Source organism: Triticum urartu, unplaced genomic scaffold (genome assembly GCF_003073215.2).
Source record: "Triticum urartu cultivar G1812 unplaced genomic scaffold, Tu2.1 TuUngrouped_contig_4608, whole genome shotgun sequence".
Classification (NCBI taxonomy): Eukaryota; Viridiplantae; Streptophyta; class Magnoliopsida; order Poales; family Poaceae; genus Triticum; species Triticum urartu.
This window is the reverse complement of record NW_024115210.1, coordinates 1-12,852: the sequence shown is the minus strand read 5'-3', so window position 1 is coordinate 12,852 and position 12,852 is coordinate 1. Positions and strand designations below refer to the sequence as shown.

Sequence of the window (12,852 nt, the reverse complement as noted above, 5' to 3'; positions counted from 1 at the left end):
AGTGTAATAAGTCTTCAGATCACACAGACAAGAAGACTTAAGTGATGCCTAATTCTCTTTGGCTCTGGGTGGTTAGGGCTTTATCCTCGCAAGGAATTCTCTCTCAATGGCTTCGAGGTGGGTTGCTCTCAAATGACAACAGCCGTACTTTAACTCTGAGCAGCCAACCGTTTATGGTTGTAGGGGGTGGGCTATTTATAGCCACTAGGCAACCCGACCTGATTTGTCCGAAATGACCCTGGGTCACTAAGGAACTGACACGTGTTCCAACGGTCAGATTTCAAGCTCACACGGCAATTTACTTCGGCTGCAAGCAAAGCTGACTTGCCCGACTCTGGACAAGATTCGCTCTCAAAGTCTTCACTCGAAGACATAGGTTTTGTTTAAGCATCACTTCAGTCATTCTGACCGGTTCTCTTGGACCCCACTTAACAGTACGGTAGTTTCTATGACTCAACACAGAAGAAAGAGAACTACGAAAGATCTAAGTCTTCGAGCTCCATAGGCTTCATGTGGTGTCTTATCTTGTCATAGTCTTCAATGTGAATATCTTCATATACCACCTTTGACTTCAATGTCTTCATACATTTTTAGGGGTCATCTCTGGTAGGAAAACCGAATCAATGAGGGACTTCTACCTGTGTTATCCTGCAATTCTCACAAACACATTAGTCCCTCAACTAGGTTTGTCGTCAATACTCCAAAACCAACTAGGGGTGGCACTAGATGCACTTACAGTTGGTCAGGCAAACTCGATGGGACCGAATCACTCATTTCGGTGAGACTGAAACGTTACGAAAGGGAAACAGAGAGTTCGCATTGCGAACTCGGTGGGACCGATCGCTCATCTCGGTTGGACCGAAACGTTACGAAGGGAAACAGAGAGTTTGCAATTCCATCTCGGTGAGACTGAGATCCCTATCGGCGAGACCGAAATGACTAGGGTTTCTGTCAGTGGCTATGTCAAGTGAACTCGGTGGCACCGAATAGAACATTTCGGTGGGGCCGAGTTTGACTTTTGGTTTAGGACATATGTGGATATGAGAAAGTGGTTGAGGGTTTTTGGAGCATATTACTAAGCATTTTGAGCAAGTAAGTCATTAAGCAACACCGCATCCCCTTTTAATAGTATTGCCTTTTCCTATGGACTCAATGTGATCTTGGATAACTAAAATGAAAATGTAGAGTCTTGAGCTTGAGCCAATGTGTGTCCTTAGCATTTTGAGGGGTCCACATTCCTAATCTATGTCATGCAAATCATTAAACTTTTTGAAATGGTTATCTTGAAATGGTGTTAGTTCAATGAGCTATATGTTGTTAATAATTACCAAAACCACCCAGAGATAGTTGCACTTTCACATAGAAAACTGAATCTGCCATGGCAAAAACACTAAGTATCAGTGATTCAAATTGCTAGGTACATAGTTATGCTCTTGTGGACCGCAGCATGCCCACCTCCCATTATCACAACACGAGCCGAGGCCCCCCCCGCGGGACTGGCATCGGTGGTCGAAGGCGGGGGAATGGACGAAGCAACACCAGCAGCTCCTCCACGGGGTGGCCGGACGAGACTCCGGCACAATTCGATGGTAGCGTGGTCGCGTCGTACACCACCTCTCCATGACGATGTCCGTCGCGACAGCGCGACCCCCTCCCCTTCGCGACCCACCTCTTGAAAGCACCTTGCCGACGCCCTCGAGAAGAAATGCAACAAAGAAGGGGCATATGGGACGCCCATCAACGGGAACCACGACGGGGACAAAAAATCGGCGGAGAAATCAACGGGCTTAAGCTGTCGACGTGCCTGCGCTCGAGGGCACCGCCATGACCCGCGCTCAAGGCTCGCCATGTCCCGCGCTCGAGGCCGCCACCGTGTCCCGCGCTTCTCCCCGCGTTCGAGGCCACCGCCGTGACCCATGCTCGAGGCCGCTGCCGTGTCCGGTGCTTCTCCCCTCGCTCGAGGCTACCACCGCGTCCCGTGCTCAAGGCCACTGGAGGTCGTCAGGCGGGCATTACTGCTTGGTGGTGCGAGTCATCCCGTCGCTGATTTGGACGCTGACGGAGAAGAGAACCTAGCGCCTCCACGCCCGAGCTTCCTGACTGCATCAAGCCTCTCCCGCCCGCTTTTCGCTCACCGCCTCCGCACGTCCCCATCCCGGCCGCCGTCGGCAAGCCATCGCGCCGGCCGCACCTCCTCTGTTTTCTTTTCCCTCCATCTGTGTGTTGAGAAGAGAGTGGAGACAAAGTGGAGATGGGTTCGGGTTATCCCCAACGGCGGCAGCTGACCTACATGGCACCTGTGTACGCAAGATTCACTCCATGAAGGTCGATGCGTAGACAGCGTTCAGCTTGAGAAGAGAAAATATGGCACGTTCGGGAGTTATCGATACCGTTAAAAAATATCATCATAACGCCGGAAGAACTAGAGAAAAAACTGAGCAGACAGAGAACTAGTAAAATCCTCGAGGTAGCCTATAAATACGCATCCCCGCTGCGCTCTAGGGTTCTCCGTTTTGCGCCGTCTTATCCCTCCGCTCCTCACAAAAACGTGCTTCTCGCCGCCACCACCCTAACCCTAGTTCCCCCGCCGCCATGGCCGACGACCACTACTCCTCCAAGCGCAAGTACGACGACTCCCCGCCGCCGCGCCGGACGGGATTCTCCTCCGGCCCGCCGCCCGCCTCGCCGCCGGTTGCCGGTGCCCCGGTGCCATCTTCGTACAACACTGTGCCGCCGCCTCCCGACGAGATCCAGCTCGCGAAGCAGCGCGCGCAGGAGATCGCAGCTCGGCTCTTCAGCGCCGCTGAGGCGAAGCGTCCCCGCGTCGACAATGGCGATGACGACGTGGGCACCGGTGGGGGAGGAGGGGGTTCCCTGGGGAGCGGTGGCCGTATCGGCGGTGGCGGCCTCGGATTCTCGTCCTCAGCCGGTGGTGGTGAGTATATTGGCTATATCTAGTGAAACACTTATTGGATCGGGAGATCTGTTTTTTGTGTGCTTGTGGTCGCGGCTGCTGTTATGCTGTTTATTTAGTTTGTTCCTTAGCTGCTGAGTACAGCTATGCGGTCCGTTCGATTTAGCGACATGTTCAGGAAGCAGTTGAAGTAAATAGCCCGCCTAGGCTAAAGCTTAGCCGTGCTACGATCTAGGCAACAACAGAACTCGTAGCGATTTCGTTATCCTCATGAGGAAGTTTAGATCTCCAAATTGTGTGTCTCTAGGGCATATCTAAGTAACTTAATCAAGCATAAAAAGAAAAAGAAAAAGAGGAAAGAAAATACCCACACGAATCTTCGTGTAAGATCAATGATACAGGACTTAGATGTGCAATACTTATGGCACATCTAGATGTGCTTTAGCAAAACTGATATTTATTATGGGTTTATAAGGATAGCTAGTAGTGTTTGTTAATAATTCTAACAAATATATCTTGTGTAGATCAGTAGTTTCCATTGCTTGATTCTGCTATATCATGTAATATTTTAATCAAGGTCTTGTGGAACTAGCACCTGTCTGCTAGATGCAACAAATGACATTATGTTCGTAAGAGTCATGGCCGCTAAATGACAATAGTTTCTGTGGTTCATTTTTTCTCTTTTTTGCATGTTAAATGCAAAAACATCAATATACTGCTTTCATGATTGTCTATCGGCACAGAGCCAAATATATGATTATCTCATGTGGCACATAGATGATGTGATTTCCTGTAATATTTTCAGGCAGCTCTGAACGTTATTAGTTTGTTACTTATGTACTGACATCTGTTTATTGTCCTGTTTTATGTTGTTCATGTGAAGGTTATTCTTCTCACTTAACAGATCCGCAGCTATCAGTAGTATAATGGGTTGCTCTTTTGTTTCCAGGCCATGCTTCTTCCATCCCACCCTTATCTTCTCAAGGAAACTCACATCAGTATTCTTCATATGGTGGTGGATACCAGAGTGGCAGTACAACAAAAAAGATTGATATCCCAAATGGAAGGGTATGCTACTTGGTAGTTTACTCTTTTGGTTTTTGGATTCATGAAGTTGATAGAAGGTTGCATGATGTGCAGTTCTTTTGCTTATGTTCTTTGACTTTTAGGTTGGTGTTATCATTGGAAAAGCTGGAGAAACTATAAAGCATCTCCAAGCTCAGTCAGGGGCAAAGATCCAAGTAACAAGGGACATGGATGTTCAACCCGGCTCACAGACAAGATCGGTCGATCTTTCGGGCACTCCTGACCAGATAAACAGAGCTGAGCAGTTGATAATTGATGTTCTTGCAGAGGTACTGTGCTACCTTTTTTTATGGCCAGGACTTCATATTTAGTTGGGCATTCATTTATTCAACCATACGTGTCATGTGACCTTCTGCAGGCTGATGCTGGATCATCTGGCACTATCTCTAATCGGAAGTACAACGCACCTCAACCTGGTGCTGAGCAATTCCAAATGCAAATTGCTAACAATAAGGTAAACTGGCTGCTTTCTAGAACTGGGATTGCTTGTCAGACATTGAAAATCATACCACGCCCCAATATAGCAATGAGGGTGCCTTGTAAGCTTCACAGCTTCACGAACCAGTTTCTTTGGTGGTAAAAAACCTTGCCTATTCCTTTCCATGTCTTGATGATTTTTTCTTATTTCAGGTGGGTCTGGTTATTGGTAAGGGTGGTGAGACTATAAAATCCATGCAGGCCAAATCTCAAGCTCGTATACAGGTTTGTGAAAATTCTTATTGCGAAGTCTGAACATAAATTTGCTAGCTGAAAGTTACTTAGCACTGCATGATGTGTTCTGTTGTTGCCCTTTTTTTTTCCAGTTTTCTTATGATTTAGCAAGTAAATTAGAATCCAAGTTCTGAGTTTGCTCAATTATAAGTAGAACTCATGCTCCTTTTGTCTTAGTAACTTTCTGTTCTATTATTCTCCTTTCACACCTGCATCTCCTTGTTAATCAGTATTGTATATTTTGTAATCATTTCCATTAGTAATAATAATAGTAATATTTCATTTGTCCTCACAAATCCTTTTGCAGGTCATTCCTTTGCATTTGCCTCCTGGTGATACTTCAACTGAAAGAACACTGTATATTGATGGTACTGCAGAGCAAATTGAAATAGCAAAGCAGCTTGTGAGTGAGGTCACCAGTGAGGTCAGCTTTCTTTCTCTTTTCATGCCACTTCCTAATTGGTGCAGCTATTTGTTATTTACCAGTGTTTAAATCATGTGGGTTTGATTACATTTTTTTGTACTTCATACTGTGTTTTTGTCCTGATTTATATTTCCCTACTTGACCTATCTTTTCCATTGTTTGCTTTGAATTCTTCTCTTTAGTTATGATATGCCCTATATTCTTATGAAATGTACATGTCAAAACTTTTTCTCAATGGGTTGTCTAGTAAAAAAAGATGGTCGTGGAGCAGCAGCAATTTAGCTTTGACACGATTGTATGCTTTATACTCCCTCTGTTCCAAAATAGATGACCCAACTTTGTACTAAAGTTAGTACAAAGTTGAGTCATCTATTTTGGAACGGAGGGAGTACAATTGTGTGCTTGCTTCTGAGATGTTCAGAGACGCACACCGAATCTGAAATTGTATTTGTAATTTGCCCAGTCTCTTTGTTATTAGCTTCTCTGCTCTGTGGAGTCTGCTGAAAATATAAGAAATATTTAAACACTCACAGTTAAATACTGGCAAATCCATACGTCCATTAGGAAGTTGATATCCTATCACAGCATCTTTACTACATATCATACCGGTGCTTGTGGTGCTATCCATATATCCCAGGATATACTGTCTGATCATTAACTGACATAAGGCCAAATTAGTGTTGGTAACTAGTTCTGAGGGCTGCAATCAATCCTGGAGCCAGGTTTGTTACTACCTAATGTTAATATACTTGATGCTCATGGATGAAAGATAAAATTATGAACTACTCCCTCTGTTTCGGTATAAAGGGTTCATGTGTACCATTGGAGTATACCATTAGAATTCAAATACAAATTCAATCGACTTTTTGAACAATAGAATACAGACATCCAGAAACATGTCTGGTCCCTCTATCAAAATGGAAGTAAATAGTTAATATTCATGTACCTGGTGCTTGTCCTGTCAAAGTTTCATTTGGTATTTCTTTACATCTTTTGGGGATAGCTTGTGCAATACTCTATACAGGTGATCATTGTGCACACTTACATGATGGGCCGTGCACTGTTGTAGCTGTTATTTTGGCTATTGATATTTTTGCTCACTCAGGGTCTAGATATCATTCTTGCATTATTCCCTAAATACTTTTGATGCTTAATGTTTAGTCCTTTTTTCCTGTTGCTAACACCACCATCTGGGAGCAACATGTAACAATTAAGAACCTTACAGTTTATTGACTAGGCAAGAAAGTTCATATGTGTTCTGTGTAGTTTGGAAAGATTATGCAGGATACCTCGCATGAATCTATCGTGTTCTGTTTGCTTGTATATATTTTCTCTGTGTTGACTTTTCAGGTTAACATGACCAAGCTTCCTTAAAAACTTTGCTTGAATCCTTTCTTTGACATTCATTTGTTCACCTATAATATAATTTTTTGTTGGAGGAGACTTGTCAAAAGAACTGCTGCTGTGTATGTTGTGTCATTAAGCAATACAAGTAGATGTTCCACATAATCTGATTTTACAACATCTATAAACTGCAAGGCAATCTTTTATTGCTATTCAATATGTATATATATGTTTGTCTAGCTGCCCAATCTTCATTATCTCCCATAGTTTTGCACATGGGAGACGCTAGATGGGCATCAGCAATGTTGCTTGAGAATCTTGCTCGGTGAGTTGACCCCTCTATTTTTCTTGGTGGTTCTGGAATTTCTGTATATTATGTTGCTTTGTTTTTGGATATGTTTTGTCTGGTTTGCACTCGTTCTGCATGGTACATTGCATGTTTTTGTTCTATACATATACAGATGTGCAAACTATATTTTTGCAGAATCGTGCCAGAAATCCAATGTCAGGTGGCTATTCTCAGCAGGGCTACCGCCCTCCTCGTCCTCAGGCAAACTGGGGTGCGCCTGGTGCACCAACAACACAACAGCCTGGTTATGGTTACATGCAGCCTGGACCTTATCCTGGTGCGCCACCACAGTATGGCCAGCAACCTTATGGCAGCTACCCTCCAGCATCTGGAGGTTATCAGACAGGGTGGGATCAGTCTTCAAACCAGCAATCACAGCAGGCCCCCTCTGCCGCTGGTTATGACTACTATAACCAACAGCAGCAACCCCAACAGCAACAATCTGCCACTGGAACTGCTGCACCTGCTGATGCTAGCAACTACAATTACAGCCAGCCTCCTGCTAGTTATGCTTCACAAGGGTATGGTGATTCTACCTACTCTCAGCAGAGTGGTGGGCAGCAAGCTTATGACTACTCTGGTTACCAGACCCAGGGGCAGCAGCAGTCTTACTCGCAGCAGCCTGGATATGATCAGCAGAGCTATGGGGCATCTGGCTATGGATCAGCTGCTAACTCAACTCAGGATGGTACTGCACCTAGCTATGGTGGTCCAGGTGGTGCTGGTCAAGCATCTCCAGGGCAGCAAGCTTCCACTCCATCCTCTGGAGGCCAACCGGGTTATCCTAGCCAACCACCTACTAGTGCTGCTGCATCAAGCTACCCAGTGCAAGGTTCTGCCCCTCCATCTGGATACGTTGCTCCACATACACAGCCTGGTTATGGTACGCAGCCACCACCACAGGGCGCATACGGTCAGGGTGCTTATGGGCAGCCTCCGCAGGCTCAGAAGCCGCCTTCATCTGCTCCTACTTATGGACAGCCACCGCCTGCTCAGGCTGGTTATGGGCAGTATGGATACAGTCAGCAAGGCTATGGTGCACCGCCGCCTTACCCTGGTGCACCCACTGCTAGCCAGCCAGGCTATGGCCAGCAGCAGTCATACGGTGATCCTTATGCTACTGGTAGCTATGGGCAGCCTACAGCGTATTCTACTGAAGCTACAGCACCTGCTGCTTCCCAGGATCAATCTGCCGCCGCACCTGCCCCTACCACAGCAACTGCCGCTCCTGCTCCTGCCAACAGTGGTGCCCCCCAAACTTCTCCGAGTTGAGCTGCCTGCTCCTGCCTCAGCTGCATCTGCAATCTGGTTTCCTTGCTCTGCTGCTTGAAGTATAATCCTCAGTCTATCCATGTTATCTTACTTTTTATTGCTTGCTTGTGAACTTTATATATTGCTATATTATATCCTGGTTTTGCTGCTTGCGTATGGCATGTACTGCTGTGCTTGTGATCGCTGGTGCATAATGTGACCTATACTTTGGATACTGAAATGCAACTGTTCAGTTTTGCAGCTTAACGTGTTATTATAGTTATGTGGATGAAATATGTATTTGACATCAATTTCTAGCAGGCACTTGAGCCTCATACTTTGTTGTCTTTCATTTGATGTTTTCACATTGTTATGTGGGGATCACTGTTTCATTGGCTCTGCTGCTGTTCTTGCATCCTACCATAACATACGGATGTATGTAGACATGTTTTAGAATGCAGACTCATTCATTTTGCTAAAAAGACTTATACTCCCTCCGTCTGGGAATTCTTGTCCCAGAAATGAATAAAAGGGATGTATCTTTACGGAGGGAGTATATAGGAACGGAGGGAGTAGTTTACATCGCTCCTGAGATGTATTCAGGTGGTGCTTAGAGCACTAATCCGTCCAGATCGATCTTGGGTTACGCTTGCCCCCAAATTCCATTTTTGTTCATGAGTGAATCGAGTCTTTTTTTGGTGCGGTGATTATAAAACATTCCTCGTACTGACGGGAAATCCCTGTTACCGACATCTATACATCCATATAATCTTTCTTTTTGTGAAAATACATCCATAGATTCTGAGCATCAATATACAATGTATTTTTTGGTTTTTTTTAGCATCAGTACAGACACAAACGCTCATATACACGCGCACACACGCACCCTTATGAACGCACATACGCACACCTTACCGCTATGATCAATCTGCCGCCGCACCTGCCCCTACCACAGCCGCTGCCGCTCCTGCTCCTGCCAACAGTGGTGCCCACCAAACTTCTCCGAGTTGAGCTGCCTGCTCCTGCCTCAGCTGCATCTGCAATCTGGTTTCCTTGCTCTGCTGCTTGAAGTATAATCCTCAGTCTATCCATGTTATCTTACTTTTTATTGCTTGCTTGTGAACTTTATATATTGCTATATTATATCCTGGTTTTGCTGCTTGCGTATGGCATGTACTGCTGTGCTTGTGATCGCTGGTGCATAATGTGACCTATACTTTGGATACTGAAATGCAACTGTTCAGTTTTGCAGCTTAACGTGTTATTATAGTTATGTGGATGAAATATGTATTTGACATCAATTTCTAGCAGGCACTTGAGCCTCATACTTTGTTGTCTTTCATTTGATGTTTTCACATTGTTATGTGGGGATCACTGTTTCATTGGCTCTGCTGCTGTTCTTGCATCCTACCATAACATACGGATGTATGTAGACATGTTTTAGAATGCAGACTCATTCATTTTGCTAAAAAGACTTATACTCCCTCCGTCTGGGAATTCTTGTCCCAGAAATGAATAAAAGGGATGTATCTTTACGGAGGGAGTATATAGGAACGGAGGGAGTAGTTTACATCGCTCCTGAGATGTATTCAGGTGGTGCTTAGAGCACTAATCCGTCCAGATCGATCTTGGGTTACGCTTGCCCCCAAATTCCATTTTTGTTCATGAGTGAATCGAGTCTTTTTTTGGTGCGGTGATTATAAAACATTCCTCGTACTGACGGGAAATCCCTGTTACCGACATCTATACATCCATATAATCTTTCTTTTTGTGAAAATACATCCATAGATTCTGAGCATCAATATACAATGTATTTTTTGGTTTTTTTTAGCATCAGTACAGACACAAACGCTCATATACACGCGCACACACGCACCCTTATGAACGCACATACGCACACCTTACCGCTATGATCAATCTGCCGCCGCACCTGCCCCTACCACAGCCGCTGCCGCTCCTGCTCCTGCCAACAGTGGTGCCCACCAAACTTCTCCGAGTTGAGCTGCCTGCTCCTGCCTCAGCTGCATCTGCAATCTGGTTTCCTTGGCTCTGCTGCTTGAAGTATAATCCTCAGTCTATCCATGTTATCTTCATTGCTTGCTTGTGAACTTTATATATTGCTATATTATATCCTGGTTTTGCTGCTTGCGTATGGCATGTACTGCTGTGCTTGTGATCGCTGGTGCATAATGTGACCTATACTTTGGATACTGAAATGCAACTGTTCAGTTTTGCAGCTTAACGTGTTATTATAGTTATGTGGATGAAATATGTATTTGACATCAATTACTAGCAGGCACTTGAGCCTCATACTTTGTTGTCTTTCATTTGATGTTTTCACATTGTTATGTGGGGATCACTGTTTCATTGGCTCTGCTGCTGTTCTTGCATCCTACTATAACATACGGATGTATGTAGACATGTTTTAGAATGCAGACTCATTCATTTTGCTAAAAAGACTTATACTCCCTCCGTCTGGAAATTCTTGTTCTAGAAATGAATAAAAGGGATGTATCTTTACGGAGGGAGTAGTTTACAACGCTCCTGAGATGTATTCAGGTGGTGCTTAGAGCACTAATCCGTCCAGATCGATCTTGGGTTACGCTTGCTCCCAAATTCCTTTTTTGTTGATGAGTGAATCGAGCCTTTTTTTGGTGCGGTGATTATAAAACATTCCACGTACTGACGGGAAATCCTTGTTACCGACATCTATACATCCATATAATCTTTTTTTTTGCGAAAATACATCCATAGATTCTGAGCACCAATGTACAATGTTTCTTTTGGTTTCTTTTTTTTTGAGCATCAGTACAGACACAAGCGCTCATATACACACGCATACACTCACCCCTATGAACGCACACACGCACACCCTACCCCTATGAGCACCTCCGAAAGACTGAGCCGGCATATCATCTTGAGATTTACGAAGTCACCGTAGGCGCCTCGTTGTCGACGGGAACGTCTCCTCCCACTGAAAGCGCATCGCCGGAAATCCTGAAATAAATCCAGGAATAATGCGAGCACCAGGATTGGGGATACCACTGTCCACCTAACCAACTCAACCACAGGTTGATTCGTGTTTCTTGTGGTTTCAATGCGCATCATTATGCTGTTTCCTCTTTGTTTTCACTGAGGTTTTGTTTTTTGATTCTTGAATTATTTGTTTTTTTACTTGAGTTAGATGCGATTGTGCTGTTTCCCTTGTGAATGACTCCCATAGAATCTGTTTACTCTTCTTTGTTTATTTTTTTTTGTTCAGAATGTTGGTTTCCATTTTTGAAAGAAAACCAGTAGTTAGGAACGGACATAGAACTATATGGAGATCTTTCAGCTTGAAATCATATGAAAAAAATGAGTTGTGGCACTTGCCAAAAATTACCATAGAACGATACAATCAGCCCCAACTGTTTTGAATTAGAATGATCGAATTCCTTGATCGATGGTTGCAAGCCCCCTTTTATATGTCCCGAAGAGACACGACGATCCCTTGAGGAGGCGTCAGTTCCAGGAGATCGAAGGGAGGCGTCGGTTGCGGGACAAACCACAACGACAGTTGGGCAAGGGGAGATTTTCCCCCTAATTACAGAATTATTTTTAACATCCCCCCTAATCTACGCTTGACCATGTAGATCATCTTCGCGATTGTCCGGGAAGCTCTATCATCTTAAAAGATTCTCCTTCAAAGGTTCTTCATAAAATCTTTGATGAGATCCTGAAAACATATACTCACAAAGAAAGATAGCATAATGTGATATCATTAAAATGAGGATATCTCAAGAAGAGACTCCCCCTGACACCTGCAAGTTCCTAAGTCTTCGTATACCAATTCCATGAACACATTTCTGGAATGTAGAATTTGGTAGAGACTTGGTAAATAAATCAGCAAGGTTGTCGCATGATTTGACTTGCAGAATGCTTATTTCCCCGCTTTTCTGAAGATTATGGGGGAAAAACCATTTCGGAGAAATATGCTTGGTGATATTACTCTTGATGTATCCTGTTTGCATCTGCGCAACACAGGCCGCATTATCTTCATAGATAATGGTAGGTGATTTTATCGAACCCATTCCACATGACTATTGTATGTGGTTTATCATTCTGCGAAGCCACACACATTCGCATGTTGCTTCAAATAATGAAATTATTTCAGAATGATTGGTAGATGTTGCCACCAGAGTCTGTTTCGAATACTTCCATGATATAACAGTGCCACCATGTAGGAACACGAAGCCGGTCTGCGATCTGGCATTATGGGGATCAGACAAATAGCCGGCATCTGCATATCCAATCACATCAGAGTGCTGATTTTTCTGGAACTGAAAAAATAGGCCAAGATCCTTTGTGCCTTGGAGATATCGAAAGATATTCTTCACTCCAAACCAATGACGTTTGGTGGGAGCTGTGCTATGTCTAGCAAGTAGATTCACTGCAAATGCAATATCAGGTCTTGTGCAATTTGCAAGATACATAAGCGCTCCAACAGCACTAAGGTATGGAACTTCAGGTCCCAACACCTCTTCTCCATCATCCCTTGGTCTGAACGGATCTTTCTCTACGTCTAGAGATCGAACCACCATGGGAGTTTTAGATGGATAGGATTTGTCCATATTGAATTTCTCCAATATTTTCTGGATATAGGCAGATTGGTGTACCATGATTCCTGAGGGAAGATGCTCAAGTTGAATACCTAAGCAAAATTTGGTTTTACCCAAATCCTTCATCTCAAATTCCATCTTTAGGTGATTGCGTGCTTCATCAATGTCTGGTGTG

The 12,852-nt window shown here is 44.2% G+C and overlaps 1 protein-coding gene and 3 pseudogenes across 1 annotated transcript; all 4 read left to right on the top strand.

Moving 5' to 3' along the window:
* Positions 1 to 2,571: 2,571 nt before the first annotated feature.
* Positions 2,572 to 10,315, top strand: LOC125528062 (far upstream element-binding protein 1-like; the record flags this gene model as incomplete). The annotated part of the gene is given in 7 exon segments (XM_048692582.1): positions 2,572 to 2,935; positions 3,864 to 3,982; positions 4,084 to 4,269; positions 4,359 to 4,454; positions 4,631 to 4,702; positions 5,019 to 5,135; positions 6,964 to 10,315. Coding segments are annotated over 7 exon segments (2,091 nt in total), but the record flags the coding sequence as incomplete, so codon positions are not given.
* LOC125528064 lies at positions 8,774 to 8,890 on the top strand (annotated as a pseudogene).
* LOC125528063 lies at positions 9,764 to 9,880 on the top strand (annotated as a pseudogene).
* Positions 10,316 to 10,729: 414 nt separating the features above from the next.
* On the top strand, positions 10,730 to 10,846 carry LOC125528065 (annotated as a pseudogene).
* Positions 10,847 to 12,852: the final 2,006 nt, after the last annotated feature.